General features: G+C 64.4%; 4 protein-coding genes across 4 annotated transcripts; 2 read left to right on the top strand and 2 right to left on the bottom strand.

The window, feature by feature from the left end:
- Nucleotides 1-9,377: 9,377 nt before the first annotated feature.
- Nucleotides 9,378-11,486, top strand: PFL1_04293 (uncharacterized protein; the record flags this gene model as incomplete). Its single annotated transcript, XM_007881820.1, has 2 exons — nucleotides 9,378-9,764; nucleotides 9,987-11,486. 2 exons carry the CDS (start codon nucleotides 9,378-9,380, stop codon nucleotides 11,484-11,486), a joined length of 1,887 nt encoding a protein of 628 aa, XP_007880011.1.
- A 412-nt stretch (nucleotides 11,487-11,898) lies between these two features.
- Nucleotides 11,899-13,076, bottom strand: PFL1_04292 (uncharacterized protein; the record flags this gene model as incomplete). Its single annotated transcript, XM_007881819.1, has 5 exons — nucleotides 11,899-11,916; nucleotides 12,066-12,225; nucleotides 12,344-12,578; nucleotides 12,694-12,808; nucleotides 12,912-13,076. The coding sequence occupies 5 exons, from the start codon at nucleotides 13,074-13,076 to the stop codon at nucleotides 11,899-11,901; spliced, it is 693 nt and encodes a 230-aa protein (XP_007880010.1).
- A 2,138-nt stretch (nucleotides 13,077-15,214) lies between these two features.
- On the top strand, nucleotides 15,215-17,371 carry PFL1_04291 (uncharacterized protein; the record flags this gene model as incomplete). Its single annotated transcript, XM_007881818.1, has 4 exons — nucleotides 15,215-15,995; nucleotides 16,120-16,217; nucleotides 16,355-16,987; nucleotides 17,117-17,371. 4 exons carry the CDS (start codon nucleotides 15,215-15,217, stop codon nucleotides 17,369-17,371), a joined length of 1,767 nt encoding a protein of 588 aa, XP_007880009.1.
- Nucleotides 17,372-17,650: 279 nt separating this feature from the next.
- PFL1_04290 (uncharacterized protein) lies at nucleotides 17,651-21,405 on the bottom strand (the record flags this gene model as incomplete). Its single annotated transcript, XM_007881817.1, has 2 exons — nucleotides 17,651-18,529; nucleotides 18,673-21,405. 2 exons carry the CDS (start codon nucleotides 21,403-21,405, stop codon nucleotides 17,651-17,653), a joined length of 3,612 nt encoding a protein of 1,203 aa, XP_007880008.1.
- Nucleotides 21,406-21,512: the final 107 nt, after the last annotated feature.

Raw genomic sequence — 21,512 nt, 5'->3', positions numbered from 1 at the left:
GCGGTGTGGGATCGCCTACAGCGGGCAGGGTACTGTAGGTACATACAGTGCTCTGCACATACATGTGTAGTTAGGGCGGAGAGGGAATGCAAAGACACCCATTCCGGTAGGTAAGGTCGGAGACGAGGGTTCCGGACGAGACTCAAGTTCCGGTTGGATACGATTACGGTGTGGTGAGCCAAGAAAGGCCGCCCACGGTTGATCGGCCATGGCTCGCATCCCGACCCTGGACGCGAAAGGGGATAGGCCGCGGCGTGATCAGCTAAGAACCTCGGCGGCGCGGGAGTGAGATCGAGTCGGGATCGCTGGCGGCCGAACACTGACCGAAGCTAACGTAGATTCAAGCACCGCACGCCGAGGCAGCTGATGGCGCGATGGGGTCAGCATCGACAATAGGTACATCTTGCCTCTAGGCTAGGATGGTCAAGCACCGCCAAGTCACTACTTGGCCTTGGTCCCAGGGTCGAGCTTGCGTGTGTACGTAGGTAGGTGCCGTAGGTGCCGTACCCGGTCCAACCCGGCCTCCGAACCCGGCTCCGACTCAATCTACGCAGGCGGCCTTTCTCTCCCGACGTATGAACGTACTCAAGAATAGTGCATGTGCTGTCTATCGTGGCTGATCGGTCGGCCGCCGTGAGGTACATGTATGTATGTACATAAGTGTATATTCCTTTTTCGCGTTCGAGCGCCGCGTGTGCGGTAGCGAAGCAGCTCAGGTCGCAATTTGGACGCCCCTCGTGGGAACAGTACCCACTGGCGTTACTGGCGTTTCCTTGGCCCGTCCTCGACCTTGGCGCGACCAAGAGACGGGATCGAGAAGGGCCAGGGAGGAGCGCGGATCGAGAGAGGGATCTCGGAAGCTGTGACGCGGCTCACGTTCAGTCGCCATCTACCTACAGGAGCACGATGGGAGCAGCCTAGCCTAGCCTTCCCGCCTGGAAGCTGCCGTCCGCCTCGGCTCTAGCCGCTACGGTAGCCCCAAAGGTCCAGGCCATCGGGCCGCCAAGCGGCGAGTAGAACAGCAGTACGGGAACCAGACCTAGGTCCGACAGGCGAGCAACATCGATGCCGTGCAAGGTTTGAGAGGCGGTAAGGAGATGAGCCTCGACTGCGATGCTTATGTCCGGCCCGCCCGCACGTATGGTCCTTTTCGGCATGTCCGAAGATGGCAAGGGGAAGCCAGCGGCGCATTTTGGGATCGGGCAAGCCGTCGACTCCGCCAGCAGTGAGCAGGGCGCCAAGCAAGCAAGGTCAACCAGCTGGCTCAACCCACCGTATGATGCCTAGGTTGGTTTCGCCTTCCTCGCGCACAAGCGGCCAGTTCAGGCCCTCCACGGCGCACTCTTCACCGCGCCTGGTCAATCGATGGTTGGCTGGCGATTGAGCGAGAGGCGAACCCGGTCAAAGGCCAAAGGCTGGGGGGTGGCGCATGCCGTGTTGTCGTTCGGGAGCGAGAAAGAGAGGCGAAGCACCCCATCGGCCCCCTCCCCGTGTCCTCGAGCCGAGAGGACGCCCGGCCAGGTTCCGGGCCCAGGCGGGCGAGCTGCATGCATCCCCTCGGCAAGCCCGAAAGGTGGGATAGATGGCGATACGATGCTGCGGTGCCAACCGGAACCAGATTCCCGTCGGGGCGACCGAGGCCAGGCTCAACCAGCCACGAAGCACGTACCCGCCAGTCGGTCGGTCGGTCAGTCGGTGTCACTTCACTTCATCAGCTGCGGTGCATGCCGGGTTCGAGGAAAGGTTTTTCATGCAGCGCAGTGCAGCCGCAGTCGGCCCTTGCCATGCCATGCCATGCCGTGTCACTCGTCGTCCGACGGGGTAAGGAAGCGGCTTTAAGCAGGGGGGCGCAGGCAGGCCTCGTGCGCGCGAGGTTGAATCGGTCGGCACATGCGCTGCGTTGGGGCCGATCGGCTCGGTCCGCTCGCTGCTTCGGAGCTGAAGAAACGCCAATAATCGCCTTTCCCGTCCCACGGCCCCCTCGTTCCGAACGACATCAAAGCAACGCAAAGCAAAGCAAAGCAAAGCAAAGCAAAGCAGAGCAAAGGCCCTTGCTTTAGCTTCTGCTTGTCCCAGGGAGCCGCAAAGGATCGCGGCGCGGCGCAGCAAGAAGACGACTTCGGAAGTGAGACGATCTCGGCTCCCAGTGGCAAAAGGGGTCGGAGTAGGAAGAACCAAACCCGCTCGCAGTCAAGGCCCAGAGACGAGGCAGGCAGGGAGGGGCTCGGGAGCGAACTGCGCAGGCGCGATGCCACCTCACCCTAAATCTTTGCGCTTCGCCTCGGACGCCCAGCAGCTATGTAGAGAAACACTTCGGATGCCGCCGCCCGAACTGTCAACCAGCTTCCGTGCCCCGAGCATGGTCGTCCACCATGACCGGATTGCTGCTGAATTGGATCAGGCCCGCCGTACATAGATGACCTATCTTAGGTAAAGTGAGGATGAAGGTGCGGTTACAGTTCGTTGGCCGGTCTCTTTCGGAAGCACATACATACCCAATCTCGATTCTGCGGACGAGCAGGTAGCGGTACATGGGCGCGCCGGACGAAGAAGTACGGTGTCTTCAAGCGACGGCGCATCTGGCTTCGTTCGGCTGCTGGCTCGGTAAGGCCGTCGGAGGACGAGATTGGGCGGGAGGCCGGCAGCGGAAGTCACGGAAGGCCTCGAGGACCTGGCGGGGGGGCTGGGGGGCTGCGGTGCCGCACCGTCTGCTCTTCCAGGCGTGCCGAAGTCCACAAAGCCACGGAGTAGCGCAGCCGAGCGGTGCTCGCTGCAATCTCGGGCTCGGCCTGCGTTTCGTCAAGGCGGGGCTTGCATCGTGCGCCACGCCAGCAGCCCTTCGCTCGTTTAGCGCCCCAGACCGGCCTGGCTGCCTGCCGGCCCTGTCCCCTTTTTCAACACCATCGACGCCTCGCCGTCTCTGCCCCTTCGCCATGACGCTACGCTATGGCTGGCTCTACGTACAGCATCTCCGTGGACCTCATCCCGATTCGTACGTAACAGCCTGTACCATAGCAAGTCCCGAGCCTCGTCCGCCCTGGTTTCGGCGACCAAATCATCGTGCGCCTGGACCACATGTGCTGTACCCGCAGCGCACCTGTACCACTCTGCAGCACGCTCGGCTTCGTCACAAAGGAGGCGTATGGAGACTGCTGATGGCACACGAACCGACCGCCCGCGCGGTACCGACGTACACTCCTGCGTTCGTCCAAAGCAAAGCAGGGATTGCGCCTCTCTCACCCATCCTCATTGTCCACCGGCTGCCGTGCTTCGCACATGGGGCAACGGGAGGAGCTGCAGGCAAGGCAGCGCCGACACACGAGGCACATCGGGCGCAGCCGTGACTACACAGTGTCGCGCATGATTGTTGATCGTGCGAGGTCAACGTTCGTCGGTCCCATCGTTGCTGTTGCCATTGTGAGGAGTGCAGACACGGTGTCGACTCTCACCTTTGTCGGTTCTTCCTTGCTCTTTTGACGTAGACAGGCGTGACGGTGCGGTCCGACCGTCAGAGAGGCTTCTCGTGCAACCGCCTAAATTTGAGCTCTGTGCTCTGAAAACCGGCAGCACCTGGGATACCGTTACGAGGTGGCCAAGCCATCGATCCATCGCAACAGAGAGGATGGACTCAGTAAGCCGTAGATGGCTGAAGCGAGTCCTGAGCGGGCAGGATGGCCAGTGTCGTCGGGTCAGGTCGGATGGCCCGTCGAGGTACCTACTTCGGAGGGCTGCGGCGTGCCATCTAGACGGGCCGAGGACCGGCAGCCCAAGGTGCTCGACACCCACCGAGACCTGGCTGCCTCTGCCTCGCCAAGAACCAGATCGGGGCAGACCAAGTCCCGACGAGCGAGAACCGGGAACGCTGCCCTCCCAGCCGGTAAATGATGCCGCATCTGGGACCAAGGCTCCATCGCCGCTCCGCTCGACATGCTGCAATCCAGGGCATGAAGAGCCAGCTCAGCCCGGCTACGGCGCACGACGATGTCCGCGCAGTCCCGACGTGTGGCTGCTCGAACGTTGACCCGGCCATCTCTCTCCTTCGATTTATGTGTGCAGGTGCTCATGCACGCCCGACACTACTCGTCCAGACAAACCTCAAGCAGGAGCAAACACGGCCTCGAATCTGCTCTTGTTCTTCGGCCGTGACGCGGAACCGTACATTCACTTGTAGTGCGCCATCGTTGTGCGCCCTCGCCGCAATACGTTTCGGACTGCACAGGACGGACGTGTCTGGCTCACTGGCACCCTCGAATGAAACACGAGGGGTGCCTCGGTGCGGTACCTGTCGAGGAGCTCGTGGGGGTCGGGTTGGGAACGCCGCGGAGCTGATGATGGCCGCCAAAATCTGACAGGAGCCGCTCGATCGTCCCCGTGGCGCTCGGCTGCAATTGGCAACCCACCGTCTGGATCTTCTGCAGGACAAGCAGGCGGGCAGGCGGGCAGGCGGGCAGGCAGGCTGGGACCGGGAGCCATCCACCGCACAGGCAGATGATGCTGACACACATGCCAAGCTCCCGGTGACAGGCCGGGCGGGCGGCTTCGACATCACCCTGTGCGTCCGAACTGGCCAGCCAGGATCCGGTTTGAGCCCCTTTGTTCCAGGACGACGAAGGGGGCGACGACGGCGGCGACGGTGATGGATGCAGCAGGTACACAGGCCCGCAGCCGCAGGTCAAACAGGCCCAGGATTCTGTACTTATTAAGCGAAATTACCCGCCTGCCTTGACGTGCTGGGACCGGGCGATTCATGCTCGGGATCGGCTTCCAAGCCAGGCGCCCCCTTTCGTCCCCCTCGCCCCTTCGGTACCCAGTACTACGTCGAGGACGACGTATGCACAAAGGCGCACCGGGACAAGAGGGACTCGTAGGACCACGTATCCATGCCGTAGATCATCGGCCAGCCATGTCCATCGTCTGACGACGCAAGACGGCGTGTCACCTTCGGGCCATCGTGGTGCGTGTCCGCAGCCGTAGCCGTGGCCGTGGCCGTGTATCAAGGGCCGAGATGCGGTCTGGCGGTGGGTGCGGATCCCCTCCGCCTCGGGTACGACGCGTTGCGCGGCTTCTCTCGTCTGCGTTGGCCTGACAGCGTCCCCGACCAGTCGACGGATCGCGATGCCTCGGACAGAGGTACGTCACGGCCCTTGCCCGCCGCCGCTGCCCCTCGACGGTATGTGGTGCTCCCTGGCTACATATGCATGTACTTACCGTAACTGCTCCGTCCTAGCCTCTTGCTCCTGACCTTAAGTTGCTTCTTTGCGGTGTCCGGCCTGGCCTGCTTGCCCTAGCTTCTCTGCATGCCGAATTTGCGCGATCCAAGCTCCTCGCCTCGCCTCGCTTGCCTGCCAATCGCCGCCAGACGAGCCAGCCGAAAAACGTGGGGGATGCGGATGCATGCGCGGCCTTCCAGGCTAGGCAGGCCAGGCTAGGCCACGGTCGAATCGGCGTGGGCCGGCTTCGGCTCCAAGATTCCGAGGTGCCTGGATGCCGAATTTAGAACCAGGTGGCAGCACCCGCTCGGCGGCGGTCCGACCGATGCTCGCCGTCGACGTCGCCGACGGCTGCTTCCGGCGTCGCTCGGCGTTCCAGCAAGCCCGTCTGTCTTGTACAGTAGTTCCGAGGAGACGGAAGACGCCCTGCCTTGGCTTGCTGGGCGCCCTACGTCTGCTCACTTCATCATCAAAAGCACCGCCGTCGTTTGCTACAGTAGCTCGATGCCATGCGATGCGATGCGATGCGATGCGGTGCCAGGATCGAGGTCCAGGCAGGTTCGGTACGGTACGGTGGCCAGGCCGATGTCTTTGCTGCTGGCAGAAAGGGAACGCGGCGGTGGTCCGGCGCTGCGCCATCGTCGGCCCGCAGCACGTTGCAGCAAAGCCAGCTTGCGGCTCGTCCCGACTGTCGAACGACACGAGCACCTACGCCTCCCATGACGGCGGCGAGGCTGAGCCGCCAGATTGCCCTGCCCTGCCTTGGCCTCTGGCTCCCAAAGCTCCGGGCCCATCGTCGCCATTGTTGTCTTCTCGTCCTGCACTCGGCTGTGCTTGGCCCGAGTCCTGTCAGCTGCTCGGACGGCGTCGAGAGCACGCCGGCGCTCATGTCGCGGGGAGCCGGTTCCGGATCGGTTGATCCTCCTTGCGCCGAGGGCTGATTGATTGTGCATCGGCTTGCTCCTCGACGACGCTTGACTTACCTTGGTAGAAGAAGAGCGCCACCGAGCAGGCGGGCGTTGGTCTGGTCCGACGGGCTGTCTTGGTCTCGGAGCCCTCGCCTGGCCCGCCGGGCGGCTAGTCGGACGTATCTACGCACCTGCCCTAGCTACCGTAGCGTCAGCTCGCCTCTCTGGCAGCCTCTCTAGCTCTTTTCTCTCCTTTCTCTTGGCTTGGCCGACTACCGGTAGCCCCGGGTATCAGCCGGTTGGGCGAGTGCCTACAAACGCGCTGGCCTGGCCGCCTGACTGGTCGGCCCAAGGAGCCATCCGCAGCATCGCCAAGCTGTTTGCCCACTGCACAACCGGCTGGTGGTGCAGCTTGGGCGACCAGCATATGCATGTGCGATCGTGGGAGCTGAGAAGCCGAAGAAAGAGAAACACATGAGGCGCGGGTGTCGATGGGCGATCGCAGGATGAGCAGCCGAAAGGAAAGGGCCGGCCTTGCTGGCCAGCAAGGCTTGGTTCGGCTTGGCCAGAGCAGAGATTTTCAGAGAGGCAGGCAGGCAAGGGCCCGCGCCCGCGCCCGCGCCCGAAGCCGGACAAGAGCGGCGGCGGTGCGGCGGGCGGCGGCGGCGGTCGGACGTCGAAACGGGGCGGCCAATTTCGTTTCCGGCTTTTCACCGTATCTTTCTCGGCGCCCGCGCTCCGTCGGTCGGCGTTGGCCAGGCAGCTGGGCCTGCCCGCCGTACGCCTGCTGCCCTGCTGCCCAGCCGGCTTGCCGCTGCGCTTGACTCTGGTACGGTGTGCTTCCTGGCCTGCCCTGGCTCTTGCGCCCTAGCCTGGCTGGCTGCCCTTTCCCTAGCCTCCGCCTTCGGCTGCAAGTTCGCCTCGGAACTTGCCCAGCCATCCCACCTGGTACCGCATCGGCTGGCAGAGATGGTCTTGCGACACGGCCGAGGTGCTGCAGCAGGCTGGCGGGTGGCCGCGACAGGGAGAAGAGAAGTAAGACGAGGCAGGCTGGGTGTCCCTTCTGCCTGCCCTTCCCGAACGCCCGGCTGGCTGCCTGGCTGCCTGGCTGGATGGCTGGCCCGAGCAGCGGCGGCAGCAGCAGAGAGGCACGTACCAGTCTGGCTTGGACCTCGGTAGCTGGCTGACGTGCTGTTGCGCGGCTAAACGCACGGTTTCAGAGCCAATCAGCCAAGCTTGGCTTGGCTCCGCGTGTGTGTATGTGTACGGCCAAGCCAGAGCGAGTGCGGGTGCATGTCTATGACGGACTTTCGTGTACGGCATCGGAGCAAGCAAGCAGGGCAAACAGCAAGGCAGGGCCAAGCAAGCTGGGCAGCGGCCTGGCCGGCAGACCCACCTGCCGCCGCCGTGCACGCTGGATCGTCTTGTTGCTTGGTCGGAGGACGATGGCGGCAGCAGAGTGGCGGCGGCGGCGGCCGTGATGATGCGATGCGAGCGTGGCTGGCCACGGCCGCACCCAGACACGGAGGCAGGGTGCCGCACCGGCAGGACGCCCTATTCTGTAGGCAGCAAGCAAGCTGTAGGCCCGACGATGCGGGTCGTTTAGCGGACCCGGCTTCTCGACCGAGGCCGGGAGGCGGACGGGGGCGGACCGGGACGACGGCATCGGCTGGTCGTGTGGATGCCTATGGACGCGTGTGTGCGTGGTGTAACTACGCAGGGTTGGCAGGCAGGAAGGGCAGGCAGGCAGGACAGCTTCTCTAGCGGCGTCGGCGGCATCGAGCAGCGAGCGTACGTCGTCGCTCGGCCTCCAATTGTCCCTCTTCCGTCCCTTCGCTTGTCCGGCCACCGTCGTCCGGGCCCCAACCCCCCCTGCCTGCCCTCCTTCCGCCTGGCAGGCATCGCCGTTGCCGTTGCCGTGTGCGCCCTCGCCCTCGCCCTCGCCCTCGCTCTCGGCTTCGCTTTCGCCTTGACTCCCCCCCGTCTTCCTACCTGCTCTTTGGCTCTCGTTGCCTTCCTGGGTCGGTCAGCTAGCTGTCGTCGATCCCTAGCCAGGCCTGTCCGTCGGTCCTTCTTCACCTTGCTTGCTTGCTTGCTCGCAAGCTTGCTTCCGCTCCACGTCGTGCTCTTTGCTCCTTGCCCGCCCGCCCCTCCCCCCTCTTCATCCTCCCCCTCTTGTTGCTCTGACCGCTCGCTCCCCTTCCCGGCTGCTTCTGTGCCATCGCCCTCAGCCCAACGCGACATCCGACCAGGCTGCCCTCGCCTCGCTACGTAGCTGCTCTGTGGCAACCCCGGACTTGCTAATACGCCACCAGCCACCGCTGCAACCGCTGCCACCACAGCCACCATCGCCCCACTTTCCACCACGACCACCGCGACCCACCACTACCTCTCTGCCGACCCCCGTGACGGCGCCGCGCCAACCAAGCTTCGTCTCGACACCCTCGGCCTCGATCCGAGACCCATCCCCTGCCTGCTCCCTCTGCCAATCGGCCAAAGCGGGCCCACCACACCTTGCCTGGCCGCGTTGACCGGTCGGAAAGGTCCCGTAACTCTGCCTGGTCCGCCCCTTTGTCTCCTTGCTCCAACCAACGGAGCTGCCAGACGGACCCGTTGCTCTCGAGCTTGTTTGCCCTTTAGGCTCAAGGCCCCTCACCGACACCCACGCCGGCATCGCGGCACAGCCACACACCGGCCGCCAAACACGCAGACAGCACGCCGCGGCCCCCTCGTAGCTCTAGCGACACCGTCCCGAAACCTCTGCTCGGTGACACCGAGCCCCCTCCTTTAGCCGTCCAACCGCCGCAGCATCAGGCTCAAGCTCACCTTCTCCCTGCTTCGCAGCGCAAATACGCCGGCCTGCCTGCCTGCCTGTCTGTTGCCGTTGCAACGCCGCGCCAAGAGCCTCGCCCACACGCACGGTCCCCGGTCGCATCCAGGGCTTTCACTTCGGCCGAAGCCAACCCTTCTCGGCGCAATCAGCCGGTCCTTTGTCGCCCAACCACCTCTTTCAAGCGGTGAGTATCCCGGTCAGCAATCGGGAATCAAGTGCCAGGCGGATGCTGCCTTGACCACGGTGGCGATGGCGCTGCATGGGTCGCCTCAGACCATCGTCATGACGACCATGATACTGAGCTGAACCCGCTTGCCTTTCGACTTTTCACCTCGTCGACCGCCTGCAGCCGTCCGCACGCACAATCCGCGACCCACTCGCTCGCCCACCTCGACAATCGATCGCCCCCCGCCTTTGCTCCGCTCCATGACAATGAGCGAGAATCAGGTTGCAGCGGTGCGGAGAGGCTCGGTCCTAAGCAACCTCGACCATGGCTCGTCATCGCACCCGGCTCACGCGGCCGGCAGCGCAGACGAGCACGACTCGATCTCTTCGCGCCGATCGCCCTCGGACGACAGCCATAGCGTCGACACGGCGCCGCCCGAGCGGAGAGGCAGCGACATCAAGAATGAGGACGCCAGCTCCACGGACGGAGGCCCGTCCAAGCCTCTTTCGTCGCTCGCGCACAGCAGCAGCGTCAAGGCCTCGCCCGCCGCCAAGCAAAAGGATCCCGGAGAACCGCCCGAAACCAAGAAGCGCAAGCGCTCGCAACGAGCCTGCGTCCGTTGCAGAGGCCAGAAACTGAAGTGCGATGTGAGTAGCGCCATGCGATGGCGGACGGCTTTCTCTGGCCGTCCGAGCCCGGCTTCGGCATGAGCGAGGCCTCTTCACCAGGTCGGAGAGAGCAAGAGATCTCGAGAGGATGCTGGTCGGCAGACTCTGACATGATTTGCCCTTTCCTGTCTGCCCGCTTGATGCCCGCTGATGCTCGCGGCCGATGCTCGCCGACCGGGCCTTTTCCCGACCATCGTGCAGGGTGTGTTTCCTTGCGGACGATGCCTCAAGCTCAAGCTGGCGTGCAAGGAGCCGGCCGATCCCAACGCTAGCATGACGCCTTCGTCGTCGATGATGGTGGCGGGCGGCGGACAGGCTGCCGAATTCGGCTCGGCTCCCAGAAGCAGCCAGCCGTCGAGTCGACACGTTCTCCCTTCGCCCTCGTCCCAGCGTCGCCAACGTCATCACCTCTACCACTCGAATCCAGGCGTCGCTGCTTCCGCAACCCCTTCAGCGCCTGGTGCGGTCGGAGCAGGTGGCCCAGGATCTCACCCTATGGTCTCGGGCGCTCACGCCTCAGCATCGGGCGTACCTGGCTCCTCTGCACACGGACGCTCTGGTGGCGGCGGAGGAGGTGCAGGCCATGCCTACCACCAGCATCACGCCAACCTCGAAGGCGGCCCTCACGCTCACTCTTACTCGCACGGCGGCCATCACGCCGGCGGCGGCGGGCCCGCCCTGTCGTGGGACGATGTCTCGCCCGTCGACTTCCTGCGCCGCCTCGAGAGGCTCGAGAGCACGCTGGACCGCGTTTCGCAGAGGGTGGACCGCGAGTCGTCGCTCTCCTGGCACCATCTCTCGCCCTCGGACGTGTTGATGCGCTTCGAGAGGCTCGAATCGTCGCTGGACCGCATCGTGCACAGGCTCGACCGCGACCGCAGCCCGATGTGGCACGACGACAGGTCCAAGGAGCGGTACGGAGGCCCGATGGAGCACCCGCACCCGCCGCAGCAGCAGCATCGCTACCACCTCCCTCCTCCGCAGGCCCAGGCGGCCTTCGCTGGCTCGGCCGCGCCGGCTGCGGGGCCTGGGTCAGTCGGTCCCAGCCACGCTGCGTCGTCCTCATCTCGTTCCGCCGCGCCCGCCGGCGCCCGTCCCAACGGAGGGTCTGCGATGCATTCGACGGCCGTCGGACCCGTTGCGCACGCAAAGGAGCCGCGCCACTCGAACCGCGCCATGACGCCCGAGGACTCGGAGATTGAGGTCGACGAGCTGGCTCAGGATGGTCAATCGGAGCTCGGCCAGGCCTCTGTCGAGCACACGCCTCTGAATGGCCGATACAGCGGTCACGTTCCGGGCCACCACGCTGACAGAAAATCGGATACGCGGTCCAGCGACGCCCCCCACGAGGCAGCCCAGCGTCCTGGCGCAGGCAACGGCAGCGCCGGGGCCAGGAGATCCGGCGGCGGCGAGGACACCCGAGACGCCTACGATCCTATCCGCGGATCGAGCGACAAGGCTTCCGCGGCGGCAGCGGCGCCTGCGACGCGTCCTAGTCCGATGATGGAACGGAGAGACTACCATCCGCAGGCCCGGCTGCCCCGGCTCGAGTCGGGCGGCATGGACCGGTGGTACCACGACCAGAGGCATGCGCAGCCGCCCCCGGGAAGCGGATACGGTGCCCCATACGCCGACCGAGGCAGACCCCCGTCGCGGGAGTCGAGGGGCGGACAGTGGCAACAGGCTGGCTACGCCGACTGATATCGGGGGTCAGTTTGACGAGCGTGGAGAGCACGAGCAGCGCCGCTGCTGCGTGCATGCAATCGGTCGACTCTGGCGTTCACCCCTTCAGCGCTGACTGAAGCGCAAGGCGTGGAGGACATCGTGCGCGCACAGAGGAGCGACACGCAGGCGCGGTCGTCAGCGAGACCAAGGCCAAGGCCACGGCCACGGCCGAGAGGAGGGAGGAAAATGTCCATTCCGGGAGCCCGTGTGGCCCCTCGTGCGAGAATGCCGTCCTTTCACTGCTATGATATGCCATCCGATCCGAACAGAACCGGGGCGAACCGAACCGACCCAGACTGCGATGCCGTGTCCGAGTCGAGACGAGGACCTCGTGCGGTCGGCTGGAGGTCGCCACGACTGAAGGACTCGGCCGTGTCTCGGTGCCCGTCTACATGGCTCCGTAGACCTTTGATCCATCGAGCGATGCAGGAAGCGGCAGGGCCGAAGGGGGAGAGAGAGAGACGTCAGCCGGGATGCGGCAACCACGCCGACCTACCGACCGACCGACCGACCAAGCGGCAAGACGGGGCCAAACGGCCTGCTTGCTTCACTCACCTCGACGTGGAGTTGTTCGGTGGGCAGCATCTGGGGCGGGTCGAGGTACTTGTACAGCCGGTTTTTGCGCTTGCCGCTGGGGATCTGGAGGAAGAGGACGTCAAAGGGCACGCCGTAGTGCAAGTCGATGTCAAACGTGGGCAGCCGGAACTCCTCCATCCTGTTTCGAGGGCGAAGCGAGGCAGGAAAAAGTTGAAAGCGGGTAGAGTCGGGTCAGTAAAGAGACGGGATCCGGTCACTCGCCACAAGACGACGACGAGGGAGGCACTTCGACGCACTGGTTGTAGGCTGCGAGTGTACCGTCCGACTTGTCGCTGACGCCCATCCAGGTTCCGAGCGTGCTGGGCCCGGAGCTGGCCAGCTTCTGCGAGTTGGGCGTCGAGCAGTAGGCCGACATGTACTGGTGCCCGTCTCCCCAGAAGGGCTCGAGGTGGACGGTGTTGTTGCTCGGGTAGATCTGGTAGGTGCCGTGCTGCCAGATGGCGTGAAGGGTGGGGCAGTCGGGCTCCGAGGCTGTCGAGACGGTCAGCAGGGTGGCGTGGGTTGATAGAGGATCGGAGGCAAAGGCGTGTGAGCGACGATGCTGGGGCGAGGCGAAGGTTGCCAGGCCGGAGGTCGGGCTGCTCACGGTTCGAGATCCACTTTACGCTCGCCTGCTCCCAGAAGCCGTCCGAGGTGAAGCTGTAGCTCTCGCCCGCCGTCAGAGGAAGGGTAAAGGATCGGTCGACGGGGTTGTAGAAGTTCTGCCGTTGTCGTTGCGTGCGTGCGAGACGGAGGAGAGGGCCGGGCACTGTGAGCTGTCGGTGCATCGGTAGGACGTAGGATCGCCGGCCAGAGACCACCTACCACGCCGGTGAGGACGGCTCCGCTGCCCGTGGACCATGTCCCCGTCAGGTTGCGGGTCATTGTTGCGACATTGTTGTTGATGTTCTGCGCTTGGACCGGGACGGTGAGCGATGCGCAGACGGCAAAGAGGAGCGCGGCGATGACGGACGAGAGTGTCTGCGACATGGCCAAGTCGTGTGCTGCCCGAGTTGGCGGCGAGAGAGGTGAATGCTGTGGTGGTCGGTGGCGGCAAGGGCGCGAGAGGATGGTGGTAACGAAGGGCAGGAGCGGGCTGGGGCGGTTGCGAGATGCGCCAGGGTGGAGCGATGGTCGTAGCCAGCGACACGACTCTGACGGACGCCGTCTGCGGTGCAGAGAGGCAGTGGTTCGAGACGATGACGCCCCGGGAACGCGGTCGGACGATGTGCTGATGTCGGAGCTTGAGCCGATGGCGGTCGCTCTGGGCAAAGATCGCAAGGAGGCGCGCTACGGTAGACGGAGGGTGATGGTGGTTTCTCTCCAGGGTCAATGGGGAGCGCTTCCACGGCTGCCACCGTCGTGGCTACGGTACCGACCATCGTCGACTCTCCGACACGATATGCATCGCATCTCAAGCTCGCAGAGACGGTTCGGCCCGCCGCCGGCTGTTGCGTCAGGGTAAGCCGGGGGGGAGGGAGGTCAGGGGGCAGGCTGAAAGGTGCGGTGTTGCTTGGACGGCAGGCAGGCTTGGCCAGACCAGGCGGTCGACGCAACGCGGTATCGGAAGGGATCCGCGCGGCGCGGCGCCAAGAAGAAAAGCCAAGCAAAACCAGCCACGGCAGCAGCAGCACGCGTGCTTGGCGAGGCCAGGGTTTCCTGCTGCTCCACCCCGCAGGCGTGGAATCGAGCAGATAGAAGCCCTGCCCGCTTCGACTGACGCATCCTCTGTTAGAAGAGAAACGCTGGCGGCCGAATGGACAGGCAGGATGGGCAAGGCCTGCCACGCCGGGACGGCAACATGATCGCGAGAGGCCGTTGGCCCCTCTCTCTCTCTCTTCTGTCTCCTGTCCCGCTCGTGCATGGCATACAAAGAAAGGCGGGCTCGGTCGAGGCAGAGGCACGGAGGCAGGCCGAGCGAGGAGGAGCGAGGGTGCCAGGCAGCGAGCCAGGACGCCCGTCCCCGGCCAAATTCTCCGATCCACATGAATTCCGGCCTAGCCTGCTTAGGGGACACGCCGCGTTGTTCTTTGGGCGGATTCATTACAGTACCGACCGGCCAGCTGGCCTCAACAGCTCAATGGCCTAGCAAGCATGGTGAAGCGGACGTGCGAGCGAGCAAGCGTGCGTGCGCAACTACGTGCAAAGGCCTGAGAACCTGCGGCTTTGTACGGCACGGCACGACCATAGGCGCACTCTTTGTATCAAGGGGCTGGAGGGGACGGGCTGCCAGGCCAGCCATCGGCAGGAAACCGAAAATCGCGGGGCCGTGAGCGTCCCTGGATCTGCAGCCCGGAGTTTCGTGCGTGGGGTGTTGCCAGCTCGCTCTTTCAGTGCAGTCGGCGCGCCCAGGCAGGCGAGGCGAGGACTGCCAAGACCAGAGGCCCGGACGTCGGCGCGCTGGTTCGCTGATGCCAAGACTCGGCCTGGCCTGGCCTGGCCAAACTTTTCCCGCTGTCAAGAGGCAGGCAGCTGCAAGAGCGGGGCGCACCGGGGCAGGCCGCCTGCTTCCCGGCTTGCAGCGTCAGGTTTTGGGCCGATGCCGCCACTGGGGCGCCCACAGTGCCCATCCATCTCGACTCGTCGAGCCACCTCAACCCAGCCTGCTGCCTGCTTAGCCTGAGCGCCTTGCCCTAGCCTGACGCTCAATCATGCCACCAATTGCTGTATGGCCGGTTGACCGTTCGGTCTCGACTGTTCGGCTTCGGTGCCATCTCGATGCTGGGCTCAACACGCGTACGGGCGCAGACAGGGGGGAAAGGCGCCAAGCATCGTCCGGCGGCTCACAACGTGCACAGGTGCGCTACTCTGTATCGGCAGCGTATCCCTTGGAGCTCGCCCTTCATCTCGACTGGCGTACCGGTAGCATGCCTTGCAGAGCATCCCGAGGTGCGAGGAGCCCTAGACGTCCTCCTCCTCGTATCACCACCACCACCACCACCATCATCTCTACCACCAGGCGCGCCGCCATCACCGCCTTTGCCCAACACCGACCACTATCCCCCCGACCACGGTCCTGGCCTTTCCCAGCCACGCCCTTGCACCTCTATCGGACACCATCCAAGCCCAGCGATACCTCTGGCAGCTAATCGTTCCCAGCTGCGACCCTTGTAGCGGCACACGTTGCCATGGCCGCCAGGGGCAACTACGCCAGAATGGACCTCAACGGCAGCACCTCGAACCACTCGTCGATCGAGGGCGAAGGTGCTAGCTCCCGCTCCGGCTCGACCGGATTCAGATCAGCAGACGGACAGGTCGGCTCAGCACAGGCCTCTTCGCCCTTCTCTTCCACCTTTGTCGGTCCAGGCGTCGCCGCGCCTGCAAAGGGTCCCAAGGATCCCTTTGGCCACATTGACGACGATGCCGGAGACGACTGGCTCCACGACGTCTCGACTGCCGACAAGAGCTCAAAGGAAATGTCGTTCCGCGGCGTCCTCAACGTAGGCACCCTCGCCCTCATCGGAGGCGGCCTGCTCATGCTCTTCCTCGGCTACCCCGTCCTCAGCGTCTACATGCGCGACAAGGCCATCGTCACCTCTTCCCAGGAGGTCTCGTCGCGCACCGCCTACCCGGCCCAGCTCAAGCGCGGCCTCATTGACCGCGACACGCCCCAGGACGCCATGGCCCACACGGGCATCCTCGACGGGAAAAAGTGGCACCTCGTCTTCAGCGACGAGTTCAACGAGCCCGGCAGGACCTTCTGGCCCGGCGACGACCCCTACTGGGAGGCCTTCAACGGATGGTACAGCGGCACCATGGACTACGAGTGGTACGATCCCGAGGCGCTCAACACGACCGACGGCCACCTCCAGATCGCCTTCGAGGAGAGGGCCACCAACGGACTCAACTTCCGCTCCGGCATGCTTCAGAGCTGGAACAAGGTCTGCTTCCAGGGCGGCTACCTCGAGAGTGAGTAGCGCCGACCTCGATCTGCGTTCGGTCGGAGAGGTGGCGGTCCCACTGACACGCGCCTCCGTCCTCACCCTGCCTTTGCCACGCCCCGTCCCGCCTTCGCAACCTCGGCGTGCACCAGTCTCGGCCATCCTTCCCGGCTACCACAACGTCGCGGGCTTCTGGCCAGGACTCTGGACCATGGGCAACCTGGGACGACCGGGATACAGTGGCACTAACGTGAGTGTCGCGGACGGGTTCCCAGGGATGGGGAAATGGCGCCCTCGACCGCTCTTGTGCCTCCCTCGTAACACTCTTGGCTGACTCGTTCTTTCCACGCCCCTCACTCTCTCCATCGTCGACCCGCCTCTGCACAGGAGGGCATGTGGCCTTACAGCTACTCGTCGTGCGACACGGGCATGCTGCCCAACCAGACATTCATCAACGGCACCGGCCCGCCCAAGGCGGTCCGCGCCAACGGCCAGTTCTCGTACCAGGTCGACTACGCGCTCTCGTGGCTGCCGGGCATGCGCCTGCCCGCGTGCACCTGCCCCGGTTCGGACCACCCGGGCCCCAACCGGTTCACGGGTCGTTCGGCGCCCGAAATCGACCTGCTCGAGGCCAAGATTGGACCGCGCGGCGGTCAGTCGTCGCAGTCGCTCCAGATGGCGCCGTTCGACATTGACTACTACTACGGTAACAGCACGGCGAGGGGCGAGGTGGCCATCCACGACCCGGCCACCACCGAGATCAACGACTACCACGGCAACGAGCTGCAGATGGCCGTCTCGGGCCTCAGCGACGTACCCGCCCACGCCTACGACAAGGAGCCGGGATCGCGCTTCACCACGTTCGGCCTCGAGTGGGAGCCAGACTGGGACGGATCCGGCGAGGGCGCCTACGTGACTTGGTACATTGACGGCAAGGCGATGTGGTCCGTCTACTCGGAGGCTCTGGGACCCGTGCCGGAGCTCGACATTGGCAGGCGGCTGATCCCTCGCGAGCCGATGGTGAGTGCCCAGGAGGCGACGCCATTGTGGTCCCAATTCTACGGCGCGCCAGACTGACACGCCCCCACGACCTCGTTTTACCTGCTCGTCTCTGTCTGCTTCCCGCCTCGCTCCCCGGGCTCTCTGCAGTCTCTCATCATGAATTTGGCCATGGCGTACAACTTCCAGCCTCCCAACTGGGCCGAGCTCGAGTTCCCGGGCATCATGAAGATCGACTACGTCCGCGTCTACCAAATCGACGGCCGTCCGGACAAGGTGTCGTGCGACCCGCCGGACATGCCGACCAAGAAGTACATCGAGAACCACGCCGACCTGTACGACGACAACACCATCCAGCGGTTCCCCAAGGACCGATGGCCCAGAAACGAGCTCCAGGGCTGTTGAGAGGAGGGCAGACGGCGCTCCGCCAAGCAAGGCGCCGACGGCCCTTGGCACTGTGAGGGCAGACCGCCCCCACCGACCCATCGTCATCACTCAGCATCATTGTAGCATCTTTTCTTTGTTTTTATCCTCGTCTCATCTCATCTCGGTCGCTGGAATTGGACAATCGGATCTTGCATCCAACAGGCGAGCGAGCGAGCGCGCGTCGTCGAGCGGCGGCAGGATGAGGTGGCGAGTGAACGTGGCGGCGCTGAGTTGCTAGATATCGGAGCGAAGCGACGATCACCAAGTCATCTCCATCCCGCCTCCCTCGTCGTCGTCGTCGTCGTCGTCGTCGGAGCCGTCATCGCTGCCCTCGAAGCCGCCGAGGCCGTCGCGGTGGGACGGGCCCATGCCAGCGCCCAATGCATCGTCGCTGGCACCGAGTACGCCTTTACCCGCCGCCTCGACGAGGACGGCAAAAACGTCGACACCGCGTTGCAGCGATTCGAGGATCCTCTCGACCCGTTTGTCCATCTTGACGTCCTGCGTCCTCTTTTTGTTCTTCTTCGTCGTCGAGGAGTCATCGCCGAGTACGACGTTTCGCTGTTGCGACGGACCGAGGTGGCTCTTGAGGAACCAGAGTATACCCCGACACAGATCCAGGTTGCCCACCAACCCGGCCCTTACTGCATTCTCGAGCTTCTTTTCTCCCCCATACCCTCCTGCGCTTCGGTTCTTGGAGGAGGAGGAGGAGGGGGGAAGTGAGAATGTCGAAGCCGGATTGGCAGCCTGGCACGATAGAACCGTGTATCCGAATAGGAGTTGAAGGAACCACGTCCCCCTCGGTCGCAACGACGTGAAATCGACGGGCTTGAGAACGTGCAGATGCAGAATCGAACGCGAAAGGAGCCACGCGTACGTCTGCGCCACGTTGGAAAGTCGACGCGGCGAAAGCTTGCCCTTGCCCGACTGCCCCTCGTCGTCGTCGTCGTCATCCTCGTCGTCAAACGACGAAGGACCGTCGCCGAGGCGCGACGACATCGAGTGGCCCGCCACGTTTTTCTCGCCAATCTCGCGCAAAAAGTCCCACAGACAGTATTGCAGCGTGATCTTGATGCTGTGCGACGTCGTGCTGAGCGAACTCAGGATCAGGGTGTAGTACGGGTTGTACGTCTTTTCCTGTTGTGCGTGCGGCGCGGCCAACGTCGCGCAGGTGTGAGGGAGGGCAAGAAGGGTGCATGAAAGGGCGGGCGAGTCGGTCAGCATGCGCCGCCTCGCCCCAGTGGTTTCGTGCCCGCAACACCAGCCTGCGCGATACTCACCGATCCGACGCAGTGCAGCAGGACGCGGATAATCTCGCGGCGCTGCACCTCGTTCATCTTGAGCCCGAGCAGCTTCTGCGCCGCGTCCTGGTAGTCCTCGGCCGACATGATCGTCACAAAGACGCTGCGCCGCGCGTCGGTGTTCATGCCCTGCTTGCGCGCCAGCGCCAGCAGCGCCTCGCGCTGCCGCTCCTCCTCGATGGCAGCCTTCCGCGTCTCTTCGTCGACATCCCCGTCGTCGCCTCCGGTGCGCGAGAGAGACTGGATGGTCGACGCGCGGGCGTTCATGGGCAGCAGCTTGGTGAGGCCCTGGGCGTCCTTCTGATCCGTCTGGCCCGTCCACGCCGACCCGACGAGCCACCACTTGCCCTTCTTGTCGGCGTCCTCGAGGTCCTTGAGCGAGATCCGCAGCGGATCGTACGCCCGCACCGTGCGCTTCTTGCCCATCCCGCCAAGGAATTTTTTCATCCGCGTCAGCAGCTGCCCCGCCGGCGACGACGGGTCCGACGGGTCGTTGCTGCCCGCCTTGGCGCTGCGGTTGTTCTTGAGGTCGCCCAGGCGCTCGAGCATGAACCTCGACCGGCTGCTCAGCTTCGTCGTCGTCGTCGTCGAGGCCGACGAGGCCGACGAGGCGGCGACGCGCTCCTGCGTCAGCGTGATGATGGCCTTGAGCGAGCCCGGGTCGTCGTGGCGCAGCTGCGAGCCCGCCGACCGCACCACCTTGAGCAGCAGCTCGACGTCGGTCTCGAGCATCGGCGTCGTCGCTGCCGCCGGCTGCTTGTGCTCCGACGCCTGCTGCCCGATAAAGAGGCGGATGAGGTCGTAGATGAGCGGGCAGGCGACGACCTGCAGGTTGTAGAGCTCGCAGACGAGGACCGTCAGGTTGAGGCACTCCTTGCCCTTGACCTCTTCCTCGTCGTCGCCGGCGCCCGCAGCAGTGCTGCCGGCGTGCTTGCCGTCCTCCCTGAGCGCGCGGTAGTGGCGCAAGAGGTCCTCGACGAGCTTCTGCACGAAAAAGGCGGCAAACTCGACGCCGACGACCTTGTGCAGCGCCGCGACAAAGGCGGCGTGGAGGATGACGTACGTGTCGATCAGGTTGGCGCGCGCCGTGATGGTGTCGAGTACGAGCGACGTGATCATCGAAGTCACCTCGGCGCGCGAGTGGGAGCGGTAGAGAGCCTCGAACTCGGTGACGATCGAGTCGATGTTGGCGTCGCCCAGCCTGTTGAGCAGACCCTTGGCCTGGCGACGCAGCTTCTGCTGCTCGATGGAATCCTCGGGCGCCGGTGCCGAGCCAGGCGCAGCTGCAGCGGCTGCCTCGGCGGCCATCTTGGCACGCAGCGCCGGCGGGATGTAGCGGCCGGCTGTGGGGGCCGGCAGGGCGGGCGCTGCCACTGCGGGCGACGCCGGCGACGCAGTCGGATCCTCTGGCTTGTCGCCGGGGGCATCTGCATTGTCGCTGTCGCTGCCGTCCTCCCGTCCGTCCTCTTCTCCATCTTCCTCGCCCTCGCCCTCGTCCTCGTCCTCGTCCTCGCTGTCGCTCTCGCCGTCCTCCTGATCGTCGTTTTCCTCGTCGGTGGTGGCCATGGCGGCGTCCCAATTGCTAAAGTCAGCCTCGTCGTTGCTGTCAAAGTCCATCTCGGCAAGGGCATCGATGTCGTCCTCGTCGATGCTCGCCTCTGTGCCACCGACGCTCTCTGCCTCGTCGCCGTCGTCGGAGGCGTCGCTGGCCTCTTGGTCTTCGATCCCTGCCCCGCTGTCGTCGCTCTCGTCTTCGCTTTCGCTTTCGCTGCCGCTGCCGCTGTCGGTTTCGCTCTGGCTTCTGCTGTCCTCTGAGTCTTGGTCGTCGTCGTCAGAGTCGGCGTCGGCGTCTGGGTCGTACATTCCGACCTGGAATCGGTCGAGGTCTTCGAGGAAGTCGTCGAGGTCGTCCTTTGTGTCGTCGCTGGCCTTGCCGATGTGGGCCTCGAGCCATGCAATCTCGTCCTCCTCGTCCTTTTCGACCTGGCTCATCTTGCTCCTCTTCTTGCGCTTGGGCAGGACGGCCTTGCCCTTGCCGTTGGCCGACGAGGATTTCGACTCTGCCTTTGCGAGGAGCTTTTCGAGTGCGGTGGGTTTGGCCGTCGCCGAGGTGGAAGAGGACTTGGACTTTGAGGCGTTGGGTTTGGGTTTGACCTCTTCCATAGCGCCGGTGAAGGGGTTCATGCGCATCTTTGGCTGCGATGCGGCGGCGTCTTGGTCATCGCTACCGTCGTCGTCGTCGTCGTCCGAGGATGCGGCTGGATGTGATGTCTTTGCCTTTTTGCTGCCCTTGGACGGCACGCTCTCGTTCTGCTTGCGCTTCTTGTGATCCCTTGTGGGTCGCGAGTCGATCTGTTTGTTGGATGAGGATGCTACGGGAGAGGCCAGGCTGTTGCTGTTGCTGTTGCTGTTGCTGTTGGTGCTACCGCGCTGCTGCGCGCGAGGGCCCTTGCCAATGACTTTGAGCTGTGGCTTGGACGTGTGGCCGCGTTGGCCGTCATTGTGGCTGCCGTTGCCATCGTATGGCCTGTTGGAATGGTTCGAGCCCCTGTGACCGCCCCTGTTGCTGGCCTGGTGCCTGTGGCCGCCGCCGCGGTATGCGCCTCTGCCTGAGGGGCGAGCGGGCCCGAGGTGTGGCAGGCCGAGCTCGTCTCGAAGCGCTGCTGGAAGGCGGGTGGTGTTCTTGACCTTGTCCCTCGGGTTGAACGGCATCTCTAAGAGGTTACGATGGGCGGAGGAGAGGGGGAGGAGGGTGGCGGCAGCAATCCGATGGTGTAGCAAAGCAGCCGGCAATGCAGAATGGTGCAGTCAAGTCGACT

Source organism: Pseudozyma flocculosa (assembly GCF_000417875.1).
Source record: "Pseudozyma flocculosa PF-1 unplaced genomic scaffold scaffold00014, whole genome shotgun sequence".
Taxonomy (NCBI): domain Eukaryota; kingdom Fungi; phylum Basidiomycota; class Ustilaginomycetes; order Ustilaginales; family Ustilaginaceae; genus Pseudozyma; species Pseudozyma flocculosa.
This window is presented reverse-complemented; position numbering and strand designations above follow the sequence as displayed.